The sequence below is a fragment of the Cloeon dipterum genome, chromosome 4, assembly GCF_949628265.1.
Source record: "Cloeon dipterum chromosome 4, ieCloDipt1.1, whole genome shotgun sequence".
NCBI lineage: Eukaryota > Metazoa > Arthropoda > Insecta > Ephemeroptera > Baetidae > Cloeon > Cloeon dipterum.
The window spans coordinates 20,979,917-20,994,551 of NC_088789.1; the positions used below are offsets into that span (position 1 = coordinate 20,979,917).

At 44.7% G+C, this 14,635-nt stretch overlaps 3 protein-coding genes across 4 annotated transcripts in view; 1 reads left to right on the top strand and 2 right to left on the bottom strand.

The window, feature by feature from the left end:
- Window positions 1-9,218, bottom strand: part of brat (brain tumor) — a 29,543-nt gene extending 20,325 nt beyond the window's left edge. For both annotated transcript variants that reach the window (XM_065490852.1, XM_065490850.1), the window contains exon 1: window positions 9,025-9,218. The gene's annotated coding sequence lies outside the window, so the exon portion shown is untranslated. The remainder of the gene's footprint in view (window positions 1-9,024) is intronic.
- Window positions 9,219-9,325: 107 nt separating this feature from the next.
- On the top strand, window positions 9,326-12,689 carry Etf-QO (electron transfer flavoprotein-ubiquinone oxidoreductase). Its single transcript, XM_065490855.1, has 11 exons — window positions 9,326-9,487; window positions 9,766-9,867; window positions 9,932-10,084; window positions 10,193-10,351; window positions 10,405-10,601; window positions 10,658-10,870; window positions 10,919-11,094; window positions 11,597-11,805; window positions 11,913-12,095; window positions 12,156-12,377; window positions 12,432-12,689. The coding sequence occupies exons 1-11, from the start codon at window positions 9,451-9,453 to the stop codon at window positions 12,593-12,595; spliced, it is 1,815 nt and encodes a 604-aa protein (XP_065346927.1). The 5' UTR covers window positions 9,326-9,450; the 3' UTR covers window positions 12,596-12,689.
- Window positions 12,690-13,486: 797 nt separating this feature from the next.
- RpII33 (RNA polymerase III subunit RpII33) lies at window positions 13,487-14,581 on the bottom strand. Its single transcript, XM_065490260.1, has 2 exons — window positions 14,442-14,581; window positions 13,487-14,382 (listed from the first exon to the last, which is right to left on the bottom strand). Exon 2 carries the CDS (start codon window positions 14,380-14,382, stop codon window positions 13,561-13,563), a length of 822 nt encoding a protein of 273 aa, XP_065346332.1. The 5' UTR covers window positions 14,442-14,581; the 3' UTR covers window positions 13,487-13,560.
- Between the last annotated feature and the right edge of the window lie 54 nt (window positions 14,582-14,635).

Sequence of the window (14,635 nt, forward strand, 5' to 3'; positions counted from 1 at the left end):
AATGCACACACGCAGGGGGATATTGCTTTCGCTTGCTTCCAGGTGCATTTGCTGAAGGAAAAAATATTACCCGACGAGTACGTGCGCGGGCACGGTACTTGACGCCTGCTTATGCTGGCTGCCTGGCGTCAATTACACTCCAAATTCAGCTCTTGTTAACCAGGTGCTGTCGGTTATTTTATCGCTTCAATTCGTTTCGCAACGTCCCATTTTGAATCGAACCAGTTGGAAAAAATCGATTTTATCAAAACCATCACTCGTGAAATATATTAGGCTCCAAGTGCACGACGAGATTTTCGTCACCTATAAGGCAAGCCTCTGTTTACGTGCATTGAGAGATTAATGTTCGTTGCCGATTATCTGAACCCAGGAAACGGCACTGGTGCAATGGCCCGGTATGAAATGATAAACAAGTTGTCCCTAGCAACCAAAATTTGACGCTCTAACATTAAGTTCTTTTTAAACTCTCATAATTTCACAACAGCAGCTTTCTAAGCCATGTTGACATTAATTATTCACTTTATACCTGGAATTTACGATCCAAGTACTTGAAAAAGTAACTAGAGTTATCAGTTCAAGAAGGCAAACTGAAGGTCGTTTCTTTATTTTTCTATTACGCGTCCTCTCGTGTAAGGTCTAATCCGCTCCGAAAAAGCAACGTTTAATGGAAATAATAAAAGCCAAATCCGTGGAGAATCCTTGAGCACGCGTGCATGAGCCGCACGTCCTGCGTGATTGCCGCATTAAGCTCACAACAGAAAGAAATTTATCAGATCGTCTCTGAAACTATTGTCGGCCTTGACAGCACATATTTCCTTCCCCGCAAAATTAATGGCGCAGATGACACTTTATTTGGCTTTTCTGGCGACTGGAAATCGAAGGCTCGCATGTCTCGCAAGATTGACACGATACAGAAAAAGCAGATTTCCTTTTGTTGAGCAACGCGCGAAACCCATGTAAAATTGCTAATTGTACGATTGGAGGTCACGGCTAACAATGGTGGCAGCGATATTTCGGTGAGGCAGCGGCGAAGGCAGACGACGGACGTGAGGTCAGGCATTCCTTGAAGTGCCTGCAAGCCCGCCAGACGGAAACAACAATGCGCGCAGACACTGGCTAATTAGCATTTGCGTGGGCGAAAACGATGCTTTTCCACACAAATAGGCTTTCATTCGTTAGTAGAAATAAAATCGAAAACCACACGCTTTCAACAGGTTGCAACTTTTGTTTTCAGGCTAAGAGAGGTTAATTCCAATGCAGTGCCCAACGGGAAAGTGTTTTGTTTGGCTCTGTGAGCCAAACAATGCAAATTTTGCACGTGCTTATCGTTCTCATTCAGTGGTTGCCTTGAAATTCGGCCATTACTTTCCCTTGTTCGCGTGAATCACCGCGCACAGAGCAACCGAAAGTGATAAAAACAAAGCTTTTACATTGGCTGTTAATTGCCAGGCTCAAAGGAAGCAGTAAAACTTTGTTTACGCCATCGGAGCCGACTAGTTTGCGATGCAGACTGAAGGGGGTGAAAACCATTTTCAAAATCTCACTGTGTGCATTCAACAGTGCACGAAGACGAGCTTGAACAAACTAGTTAAGACACGTTTTTCCAAAAGCGCAATATTTAGACACCCTTAAGAGCCCCCCCTGGTTGCCTTTTCTACAGTGAAGAGCAATTTTCGGCAAGTAGTGCTGTTGCCATGGGGGTGCGCGCCGCGCGCGGCAGGCAGACGAATGGAGCAAATTAAACGAGGGACGAACGCAAGGAAACACAAAAGAGAGGGCCCAAATCTTATTATTCCCCTTTTCGTTTGCGCACGGCCGCGCTGGCCGGGGCGAATTCAAAAACTTTTTCGAGAGCACTTTGCAGGAAGAAGATTGCCAAAATTCTCGCTGACTAACTGAATAAGCGCCCCCTTCCGAATGCAGAGCGGATTGCGGGGGCTGATGACACTCTTTCTTTTCGACCACATGTCCCGAGAGTGTGAGTGAGCGTTTTTAATTGTCCCTCGGACGCTGGCCGGGGCTCCCTAGCTGTGCCATCAAACTGGTTTCGGCTCTCTATCATACTTGAATGATCTATCATACGTGAAATGTAATATAGCCAGCCGGCAGCTGGCGAAAACCAACTCGTCTCGCACACAGCCTCCCCGGCTCACAAAAACACGCAGCCAGCATCTGAATTTGAACAGCGGAGGCGACGACGGTACTCGACACTGAATTTCCGGGGGCCGCCAGAGCCCCCTCTAAGCATGCGAGCAGAACCTGGCAATTTTTTATCCTTGCTTAGGCTTCGACTTCTCGAGAAACGACATTGTCAAACACGAAACCGTAAATCCTACGTTTGAGCGCAGCCAATCGAAAAACGAATATCAGAGAAAAAGTTTCAAGTGCGTTTGCCGGTCGAGAACTTTACCGTGCCGAGGCAGGGAGGAATGATGTAAATTCGGCAAAGCATTCAAATAAAAAAGAGGAATAATGACGGTCGCTTTGGTTCATTATCGTGGATTCTTTATTGACGGAATAAAAGGAAACTGACAGACGGAGCAGTTAGCACGAACGGAAGAAACTTATGCAACCCGCACAACCGTGGCCTTTTTGCCGCGAGAGGAGGAGACGGCGGCGGCGGCAAAAGCACACGAGACCTTGGGATGGTATTCAACCTAAAGAAGCAGATGCTCGGAACTTTCAATTTACAAACGCAAAATAAAATATACGGCAATATTTTACCTTGAAAGGATAATTTCGCCGCTGCTTTTCGCATGCTTATGAAATTTCATTACGGCCCCGGGCCCCGGGGTTTGAGGTTAGTTTTAATACACCCATCTAAAGGATAGTTTGAATTGCATAATTTGTAATTAAATATATAAGGGCAAACGCTAACCTAGCAACTGACAGTCAAAATTTTATATTTATTGTTCAAAGCATTCTTAATTTGGTACTGAATGTCTGTCTAATTAAACCGAATAAACTGCGTTCAAGTAATGAGGCAGCCGACGGTCGCTCGCGCATCTTGAGAGTTTCGCACGCATAGGCTAGAATGAGTGCTGCTGCTGCTGCTTGAGTCTGAATGGAAATAACAAACACGCAGAGGCAGCAACACAGAAAGGGTTCAAATTTAAAACCGCACAGCTGCAACGTGAAGAAGTTCGTTCTCCGGTCGAGCACATCAGCAGGCAGGCAGGCTGGCTGACTGGCTGGAGACGATGGATACTTTTCGACCCGATCTCCAGATGTCTTGCCAGAATGAACTGTTAATTGCTGACCTTGCGAACAACATAATGGCGCACTGAAAAATGTAATAAAACGCCTCACACGATCCAGCCAGCCGACGGAATTGCTCGATCGGCCGCAAAAACACACTGCATAAAAAGGGAACAAATTAAGGCGCGCAAAACATGCAATGCCAGGTTCCCAGCCTGCACAAGTGCAGCAGAGTTGGCTGAGAAACCGGCTCTAGGGTTGTCAGACGTACCTTTCAGAAAAAGGGCCATAACATGCAATGCAGTCTGTTTTTACGGTTTTGGGTTTTAAATTAATCATTGTTTCTCAACAAGGAAAGATCTCGCTTTTAGTTTTTGTCGTCTGGCGCAGAGGACGATAATTTCAGGTCGCATCTGGGGTCAAGGGTGCCGAACGCGACCTGCCAGGTTCATCTGGCATCCTCTAGACCCAGCTGGCTGGCAGGCAGCAGTGCAATTATTCCGATTTATTTGCCGGTCTGGAATGCGTCGATCGCGACCCTCAAAGTGAGAGGCACTCGAAAGGTCAGCCACTCTTGATGCCATTTCAGCAGACCCTTCCCAAATTACAATTCTGCTGCTACCTGCCGGCGTGACGTGATGCAACGGACTCGGTTGCCGCTGAGGCTGAGCCGAGCTGCCGGGAGACAGTTCGCGGGAATCGAAATTTTACGCAACAAAGACAGGCGGACTTGATTGAATTTCGGACGCGGCGACAGCCGATAATGCGAGAGAGTAAGTCGAGATGCAGGTCTGAAGATTGAATTGCGCAATTATCGCGCCGTGAACCGAGACAGGCAGGCGGGCGGGCGGGCGGACGCACGCACATATACACACGGGTTCTTGTTCGGCACACACTCATTTGTACCCCACCCAGCGCACAGATTCCTCTTTCACATTCGACAGCTCTCAGTGTAATTGCAAAATGGCGGATTCGCCGGCCGACGTGCGTAGGGTGCACTATAATCGTGTTTTGCAACTAATTGCTCGATTAGGACTGCTTTGAGGTCACTTGGCCGCGTTTCGGTGCTGCCGCTTGATCGCAGGCGCGGGAAAATGTAATCAGAAAGTCCGTCTGCGAAACTAGGTGATTCATGGGTGACATTTTTGCACGAAATCCGCCAGTGAGTGAGGGGGGTTTCCATTTTTAAATCAACGTTAAAAAATTCAAACAATAGCTCTCATTAAGAAGCGGGAGAAGTTTCAAAAGAATAATATTCCAGGCATGTGTCTGTTCCGTTAAAAATGATTTTTTTCAACTTTTCGTACTTTGGGCCATTTTAAATCATAAAAGGCATTCCCTGCACATGTATCTATTTTATTTTAATAAGCAGCAGTCGTTGAAGTCACAATTTGGCGCTAATATGTATGAAATGAGATTCGATCCTAGTATGCGCTGGGCGGAGATAAAGTCGTTCACGAGAGCAAATTGGGGCGAGCATGAAAAATTGCTGAAGACACTGACGAAATAGAACCCAGACGTGGCAATAAACGACATCCAATAATATTCACGTCCTCCCACGCACACGGCACTTGGCCGCTTTTATTCTACTTAGTCTAGCTAAGCTGGTGAAATAAATTTCCGGGCAAACCGGATTAAATATAAAAAACATTCCCCTCTCGACAGGAAATTATTGCATGCGACGAGGTCCGGCATTTGTTAATTTATAATTGGCGGTGCGACTATGCCAAGGCAATGCATGCTCTTTCTTCCCGCCGTCAAAACATACAAAAAAGTAGTGTCTGCTGCCGACTGCAGCGAAACGCGCGGTGCTCGTCAAAATTGGTGTGGAATTGTATAATTCGTGAGGCAATAAGGTCAGGATAAGTTATCCAAAACCAATTTCAAGGACTGTTGTAATCGGCGGCCGCCTCCAGTCCTACTTTCACCGTACAGAGCATGCGTACAGCTCTGCTGTTGGGCAAAATCCCGAATGAAAGCCAGCCGCGGCGGCGGCGGCAGCGAAAAGCAGATCTTTGCCACCAATTCTCAAGGGCTGCGCGCATTATTAATTGTCTGTGTGAACACGAGACCCACCGGCCGGGGCGGCATTGACCCAAAAATCCGGCCTGCATGCAAAATCCTAGGCGTGTTGCAAAATTCGCTCGCTCGCTCGCTTGCCTGCCTGCCTGGCTGATCTCACGAACGTCAGTTGACTAACTCGGCGCGCGATTGTTTTTGCGCTGGCCCGACGAACGCGACGGCGATGACAAAAAGTCGTCTTGGCAGATGCCACCGGCGCACGGGCCGCGCAAGTAAAAACAGCACATTGCGGGCAATATTTGAATCAACAAAAGTGGTACGGTTGCGCTGCGAAACCAACAGTGGCCGGCAGCACCGTGATAAATTGCTCTTGCGAACTTTTGTGTCTATATTTCGGTGCCAGCCGAATGCTGCCGGCGCTGAAAAAGCAGACATGAAAGCCTTGTGAGAGCAAAATTACAAATACAACCTCCTCTCAGTTGCAAATTGAAGAGCAAACAATAGAAGTAACAGCATTTGAGTGGCAAAATTTTGTAATTTAATCCTCATCGTGAAAAAAGAATGCCCGTTTTAAATCTTGATTGGCGAATCATTGACAATTTCCGTTGCAATAAAAAATTCAATAATTGCATTCGCGTTTTATTTACACAATCATTTCCTCCCAGCACACGTTAAGTAAGCAGAAATTTCATTCCGGCACACGAGCTTTAATTTTATCCGTAAAAAGGACGTTCCACTCTCTTTTATCTGCACATTTTCCGCTGGCGTTTTTTTTATCAAACGCAGTATTATGATGATATCGCACGCGAGGCTGTTTTCGTTGCTCTTTCAAAAAGCGTCAGTTTCGCTACCGTATCTAGCATTGCCTTTTAAAACAAACAAACAAACACAATTTTCCCTAAATAAATTGAAAGGCAGTTGGCACAAACACCCAAATTGAAACAAATCCCATTTAAAAGAGCAGCTCTTTTGGCTACACAAACAAAACAAGAGAGCGCATTCTAGCAAGTCACACCAACTTGCTCTTCGAGGTGACAAAAAAAGTCAACGACGCCGCGCATAATGGAAAGAAAGAGAGAAGGTCTAATTATTGGTCGAGGAGGTGCATTCGTCTGCCTGCAGTCTGCTGACCGACCTACCGACCGACCGGCAACAGCACCCACCAGCGGCACTTGGCCAAGAATGCAAAAAATGGCAGTGCTGCGCAGAAAATGCAAATGCCAGGCGGAATGTGAGCGAGTGCATGCGAGAGAAGGTAATGAGCTAATTAATTCGCAGCAGTGCGCCGCACACAAAAAGCGGCGGGCAAACGGCTTATTAATTGGCTCCTGACGACTTGTTATCGCACTCAAGTGATGTTTCATTTCACGGAGCCTAATAAGAAAGAATGACGAGCCAACGAGCAATCGAGAGGCATGCTTCGAAAATTAGCAGAATTTTATCGATCGGCAAAGGGCTAGTAAGTCCGTTTCTATATTTCATTGCTGCACTTTCTTGTGCTTCAAAAGGCGGACAATAACTACAAGGGAAGATCGTTTGCTTGACTGATTATGTGTGGACTTGCGGAGTCATGAGATATAAACAAGACGCACTAAAAAATTTATGTTTTATAGCTATCAAGTCAAAGGTGTAAATTGATTTATAAAGAAATGCCGCTTGGAATAGAAAAACATCATTTGAGATGAGCAAATGAGCAAATTTTTATTATTTGGCACTCTAATTAAGAGCGAGCTCGGCAATCTTTCAATTTTTCAGCAAGATTTGAGATAATCACGCGGAGAAAAGTCAGTGGAACGCACGATTAACCAATACACAGGCCGCCTGCGCTTTGTCTTTCGTGCCACTCGAACGTGTCGCCCTTTTGTGAAACAAGCTGGTCTTGCGAAAAATCCTTCGCTGCCTTTTAAATATCAAGTTCGTGAATCGTACACAAGTCGCACAACGCACAAATTACAAGCAAGTACACACGCTCTTTGCGAGCCAGAGGGAACGAAACGAACGGATTAGCCAATTCATATCTTTTTATACGCCCGAGCCAACAAGTGATGTCATAAGTAGCGAGTAGTTTAAATTTATGGATTTGTCGTTTTCGTTATTAACAACCGGGCTTACATAATGCGCGAGGAACACTGTCTTTCGCTCAATTCAGCGGCAGCACAGATAAAACTTTTCCCAGGAACTTGCTCAAGCTGATAAACACGTTCCGACTCGCAAGTCCTTGAAAATTTAGCTCAACCAGGCATGCAGACAGATGTTTTAATGCATGCTGAATTTTAGCACATTTCAGCAAGAGTAATAATTACTCAACAGTGGCTGCGGTTTGCGTTGCGACTCATAGGCAGCTGTGAATTTCGGCGCAAAGGTGCTAGACTCATTCTCAATTAAGGCAGGTGCAGGGAAAAAAATTAATCATGGGTAAAAGAAGCCACTTTGCGAGAATGAACAACCTACTGACATTTCTTTGGTTCGTTTCAAGTCAACCTTCGAGTGAGAACAGAAAAATAAATCCATTTTCTCCGGCTTGGAACGAGATTCACTTTTAGTGACTCAACGGCACGACCAAGATTCTTGCTCTTAATCTCGCAAATGCACTTTCCTTTCTAAATAATGCAATTGCGTATTTACTTGCGAGCGCGGTCGGTCGCGGCTTTGTCGTTTATCAAAACGAAATTTACGCCGCATGAGGAGCCTTCTCGATTCTCCCACGAGGTTTGATAAACATTTGCATCGGCTGCGAGTGAGTTTGCCATCTGTGTGCCTGCCGAGATGACTCACGCCGCGGCGACTCGTAAAGAAAGCAAAAGTTTTATACATTGTGCCTGCCTTAGCAACGGCCACTTTTTCCAGTCTCATAATCAGAGAGGAAGCTGCATTATTCGAGACCGCGAGCAGCGCCACCCCGACTACGCTACCAATCGCGTTCAGATGCAGACTCACTTTCCAGGGGATTATTTTCCCCCGGATACCTGCCTACCCGCCCAGCAAGAATAAATTCCTGCTGCTCTCTCTCTCACGCTCGTGTGGGAGGCATGACAACCAGCGCCGGCAGCAGCACACATCTCAGACGCATACCGCAGGCTCCCTGCCTCTCTCTGCCTACTCGCTCGGCAGGGGATGCAGGGGTGCTGCACCCCCCACATCTGCTGTTGCATTTTTCTCTCTCGCTGTTGCTGCACCACCAAAGTTGAATGGCCAAAATGGAGGATTCTATAAACCCTGAGTTATAGTTAAGGATACGCTTCCCTCCCCCGCTGCCAAGGCCGCAGGAGAAGAAAAACATCCTCTCCTTTGTTGTACATAACCTTTTTGTTATGTTTTCGGTGGGACGAATATGCGATGGAATTTATTGTTTTTTGGTAAAATTTTTCTCGTTCTGCGGGTCGCACCACGAGTAGATTCTTTCTAAATTTAGAATTCTGCTCAAGTAGTCGATCCGTCGATCCGCTCTTCCTCTTAAATACTCGTCTTTCCTCGATAGTTCGAAGATTTGAAGAGGCTCGTGCGGTGCGGTAAAAAAGAGAGCAGGAAAAGGTCCATTTCAAGGCCCCCCGCGCGCCTTAACTTCTGAGAAACCCGCCCGAGGCCGGCCTGATTTGCTTCGCCCGACTGGGTAAATGAATAAACTTCGAATTTGGTCTGAAGCCCGGCTTGACACTAAACTTGACAGTCGAATTCCAGCGTCAGCCGGCATTCGGGACGAAAGGACATGCGTGCGACGGCGAGATGTTGGTGCAAACAAGTTGCACCAACGACAAAATTTGATGCACATTTTTGCTCTCGGCGAAACAAAAAAGTTTAACTCACCTATGCAAGGAAATGAGGGTTGATTTTCACCGGCGTCGTTCAGGGGGCAACGATCATAATAGATCAATTACAAACACATCCGCCGTCGGTTCCTTCGCAGGTAGAGAAATGTTATGCAGCGTTGTGAGGCAGCAGCGCGCGGGAGCGTGCAAGTGCGGCCCTGCTTGAACACAATGCGACTGTCAAAAACAAGATGCGAGAGCAGTCGTCCTAGAGTTTCCCGCGCCAAGCACCGGCGCCGCCACAGGCTACGCGCTCTGTCGACGATGACGTTACGCCCCACCACTCGTCAACCAATGAGTGCTGTTGGCCTTTACGAACTCGATCAGTTGCTGCTGCTGCTGCAGGTCCAGGTGTTAATCCGACCGAAAATTAAAATTTTGGGCCTTTATTTCTAGAAATTAGTTCGGACTTGGGCACCCAAACATGGCGGCTGCAGTCAGGTTGCTCCTGGCAGATCCAGGTATTAAATAATTTTGTTTGGCATTGAGTTATGACAGGACGAAATTGTTCTATTTTTTCTCAACTGCTCTACATACACAAACTATAGGCTATTATTAATAATATTGATAGAAGGCTTTGCGTAATCAGTGCTCGAAATATTGATCATATTTTTCGCGTATCTATGATAATGATTTTTGAGCATACGGGCTATCAAAGGGGAATATTATTTAAATACATAATTTTTTTTCAGCTGATTTTCTACCGAGAAAAATTATCATATTTCAATTCCAATTTCAGCAAGTCAAATGCTACGACTGGCGAAAAGATTTAGTTCAACAACTGCAAAAATCACTACACACTACACAGTTGTTCCTCGGGACAACGACCCTAGGTGGAAAGGTAAAAAAACTATATAAAAAAATGTTGTTTTGAATTACGTAATAATAACTATAATTTTGAACAGATGTGAATATGGAGAGATTTGAAGACCAGGCTGACGTAGTTATAGTCGGTGGAGGACCTGCAGGATTGTCTGCAGCTATAAGACTGAAACAACTCGCAGACACCAATGGGAAAGAGATGCGAATTTGCGTTGTTGAAAAGGCATCTGAAATGGGTAAAGTTTCGTTACAAATCCATCGTTTTTGCATAGACCGTGTACAACTCGATTATCTTTTGTATAATATGATGCAGTAAATTTAATCAAATCAAATCGAAAATTTAGGTGGACACACGCTCTCTGGTGCTTGCATCGAGACCAGAGCGCTGGACGAACTCATTCCTGACTGGAAAGACAAAGGTTGCCCATTGACGACGCCAGTCAAAGAGGACAAATTTGCTCTGCTAACTGAATCGGGACGCATCCCAATCCCTATCCTGCCTGGTAAAATTTCAAATCTAATTTATTTTCAGCAAAATAATTTTTTTATGTCCCAGGAATGCCTATGTACAATCACGGCAACTACGTTGTACGGCTCGGCCATCTGGTTAAATGGCTTGGAGAGCAGGCTGAAGGAATGGGAATCGAACTGTACCCTGGCTACGCCGCATCTGAGGTTTTGTATCACGAGGATGGCTCTGTCAAAGGTATTGCCACCAACGACGTGGGAATTGCCAAGGATGGATCTCCTAAGGTGATACAGAGGATAGTGTTATATAAGAACTAGAAATTTCTAATAATCTTTTGCAGGAAGTGTTTGAGCGCGGAATGGAGCTTCATGCCAAGTGCACTATTTTCGCTGAAGGCTGCCACGGCCATTTAACCAAGCAGCTTGCCAACAAATTCAACTTGCGTGATAAGGCTGAGCCGCAATCATACGGCATTGGACTGAAGGAAGTTTGGGAAATCGACCCAGCCAAGCATAGCCCTGGCCGCGTCGAGCACACCGTTGGCTGGCCACTGGTATTTTGAAAATCGATATAGCTCTTCTGTTCTCACTGTTTGTCCCAGGACAAAAACACGTATGGAGGTTCCTTCCTGTACCACCTGAACGAGGACACTCCTTTGGTAGCCGTTGGTTTTGTTGTTGCCCTCGACTACACAAATCCGTACCTCAGCCCCTTCCGCGAGTTCCAGCGCTTCAAGACCCACCCTTCAGTACGATCTACATTTGAAGGTGGAAAAAGGTAAGCACATTTTTATAATTAATGCTATATTATTTTTGTTTGACACGCTTTACACAGTTTGTTTTAATTAATTGTAAATTGGTGCAATGGCAAAATTGGCAAACACGTAACTGTAAAATAATTAATTTTCCAATTTTTGCGAAAAACTAGTTATTAACATTTTTGCAAAGCTATATCGCTGAGCCAACCTCAATAATTTTCATTTTAAATTCAATATTGTAAATTTGGCAAAGGTAATGGGCAAAAAAAATTAGGGATGAATGGTCTAAAAAATAAATTGATGAAAAAGAAAAATGAATTGAGACGTTTTTGGTTCCGCATTCCGCAGACCTCAACAGCAGTACTTAACCTTTTAAACAAAGTTCATATGACAGAGAATTTTGAATCAATATTAATTTTTTTCGAGCCGCTACAGTGACTGTGCAGTTAGCTTTGTGTGTCTTTTAACAAAAGTTTTTACATTACAATAAATAAAATAATAAGATTAGTCAATTTCATCTAGGATTGCCTATGGTGCCCGTGCTTTGAATGAGGGTGGCTACCAAGCCATTCCCAAGCTCACGTTCCCAGGCGGATGTTTGATTGGCTGCACGGCTGGATTTTTAAATGTGCCCAAAATCAAGGGAACCCACACAGCCATGAAGAGTGGAATGCTTGCGGCTGAAAGTGCATATGAAATTGTGGCTGATGAAAATACACCAACGGACAAAGGTATGGGAATTAAAAAATATATTCAGAAACATAAATCTATCAAACTTAGTTCATACAGAAGGATAATATTTAATTGATTTTTTATTCTAAATTAAAAAAAAAATTAGGCTTGGAGCCAGTGAAATACGAAGAAGCCCTGAGGAACAGCTACGTTTTCCAGGAGTTGTATTCCGCGAGGAATGTGCGACCATCGTTCCACACCAAACTGGGTCTGTATGGAGGCCTCATGTACACAGGCCTGTTCTATCTGATCGCAAGAGGCAAGGAACCGTGGACCTTGAGCCATGGAGGTAAGCAAAGACAATAATCACCCACCTCTATGGCTACAATACAAAATTTCACTTGCTCAGGTGCCGATCACACCAAGCTGAAGCCAGCCAAAGACTGCAAACCGATCGAATATCCCAAGGCCGACGGCAAAATCAGTTTTGATTTGCTGGAGTCTGTAGCCTTGACTGGCACCAATCACGAAGGTGACCAGCCAGCTCATCTCACCCTCCTGAATGATGATCAGCCCGTCAATCATAACTTGGCTATTTACGATGGTCCCGAGGGAAGATTTTGTCCTGCAGGCAAGTTAATTTAGCACACGCTGCGATTTCTATTTTAATCTGATCTATGCGCAGGAGTCTACGAGTATGTTCCATTAGAGGAGGGTGACGGAATGCGGTTGCAAATTAATGCTCAAAATTGCATACACTGCAAAACATGCGACATCAAGGATCCCGGCCAGAACATCAACTGGGTTGTTCCCGAGGGTGGCGGTGGACCCGCTTATAATGGAATGTAATTTCGTGAATTGCTAACTCAATTTGTTAATTATTTAAGAGACTATATTTTCGTTATTGCTTAATAATCGTGGAAATAAAACTCAATTTTTACGCACCAAATTGTTTTCTTACAAGAAAACTCTAAGAATTTCGACATTTCAGGGTTTGGCAAAATACTTGAAATCGTGAAGTACCCATCAAGTTTAGAGACTAATCCATTCAATGGAATTAGCAAGCTATGGAGTTCCAAAGGTTTAAATTCCTAATGGGAATCAACATACAGAATGTTTCAAAATATAATTGGGAAAACCAGTTTTATCACGATGATTGATATTAAGGACTATTAAATTTATCAAAATCGATTGATGGCTCATTTTTTACTAGTCGTAAAATTCCTTAATATTTAGAATTGTATCGCGAAATTGGCTAATTGCTTGTTAACGGTCCAAGATATATTTTAAAAATTGCCGAGCTCACTGTCAGACCATGAAGTTAATTTTGTCGTATATAAACCTATTATATTAATACCTTCTCATCTTTTTTTAAATACACTAGAAAATTTATGTCTACGTTTGAAAATTAAAAGTAAATAGCTTTCAGAATATGTTCAGTTTTTGGTATTCAAATAACCATTAAAAACTTGCAAAAACCTGGAATATTTTTTCTAGTTTGCTCCTATTCTTCAATATTGACCCAACGATTAATTGAAGTGTCAAGGAACCAAATTTCAGCTGAATTCAGCAAAAACTTATTATTAAATAATTTAGGCCATTTTCTTAAAACTTCTAGTAATTTTCGAAAGTATTCACAAAAATAAAGGCGACTCAATTAATTAGATGGTTTTGCCATTAAATAATAAATTCCTTGCTAGTCTGACTTTCGAGGGAAATGATAAGTAATAAGTTTCCTGCCAGTTTCCGTTACACGATACATTTATTGAGAAAGAAATGAAGTACCACAAAAGACAAAGAGGGAATAATATAATTCAGCATGCGAGAGCGTCAATCCTGACTTCATGACTGAGCTGAGTCTGCAAATTTGACAATTTCGTTTTCAGTTCTCGGACGCCGTTCAACACAATAGTTTCGGGCTTGAGTGATCCCACACTTTCCACGGTCAAAAAGAACTTGTTTGCCTTCCCTTCCCAGTTGTACTTTCCCTGGACCTCGCCCTCAGGCAGCTCTGAAAATTCACTGGGGTGCCACTCTTCAGGCTTGGGAAACAGGGTGTGTCGGAGACAGTTGTCAGGGTCGTACTCGAAGCTGACACCCGCTGTTGGGTTCCACTTTGCGTGTTCTTTTCCGAATCCTTTCTTAGCGTAGGCTCGCAGCTTCAGCTCTTGTCCTTTGCGCAGCTTTACGATCAGAATGTCATCGTTCTCGCCATACTCGTTCTCTTCTTCGCGCTGTCTGCTCGTCACAGGGATGACCCTGGAGTCTGAGGACTTCAGGTCGGCGGTTGTGACGTGCCTTGTTTGATCGTCGGTGCACTTGACATCCAGGGTGAACTCGACGCTACACTCTGGGCAGAAATCTATGCAAGAGCACTCTCTGGTGTACTGCATTTTATCCACGACGTCGTCCGAGGTGAGAGGAATGAGGCCGATGCGGTGTGCTAAGAACTCGTCACTGAGGACTGTTGAATTGGCCTCCAACTGCACCCAGTCGATGGCCATCGTCGGCGTTTCGGCGATGAAAACACGCCGTAAGCTGTTCGCAACGCTCAGGTCCGTGTCCTCTATGTAGAATTTGACCGAATCCTCCGTCAAGTCGGTGATGTGGACAGCTGGTTGATTGGCATACGGCATCTGAGCAAGGATAAGGTTAATGTTAAAGACGAATCAAATTTGTTTATAAGATTTATTACCTTAGATGTCGCGGGTAAATGCGGACAGCTATAGTTCCGACGCCCTGTTGTAAACGAAACCGGCTTGCCCTCACTGTTTTCTGTTTTTTACTTGCACGCACCGCACAGGCGCACAGCACTCACGCACACGAGCATCCAGGCCATCCAGCGAATGGGCATGAGCGTAAGGGGTTGGGCATATTAACTTTGATATA

Coding starts and splice junctions, on each gene's coding strand:
- Etf-QO (XM_065490855.1), top strand. CDS start 9,451: ATGGCGGCTGCAGTCAGGTTGCTCCTGGCAGATCCAG. Junction 10,871..10,918: donor ACACCGTTGGCTGGCCACTG/GTATTTTGAAAA, acceptor TGTTTGTCCCAG/GACAAAAACACGTATGGAGG. Junction 12,378..12,431: donor GGGAAGATTTTGTCCTGCAG/GCAAGTTAATTT, acceptor ATCTATGCGCAG/GAGTCTACGAGTATGTTCCA.
- RpII33 (XM_065490260.1), bottom strand. CDS start 14,382: ATGCCGTATGCCAATCAACCAGCTGTCCACATCACCGACTTGACGGAG.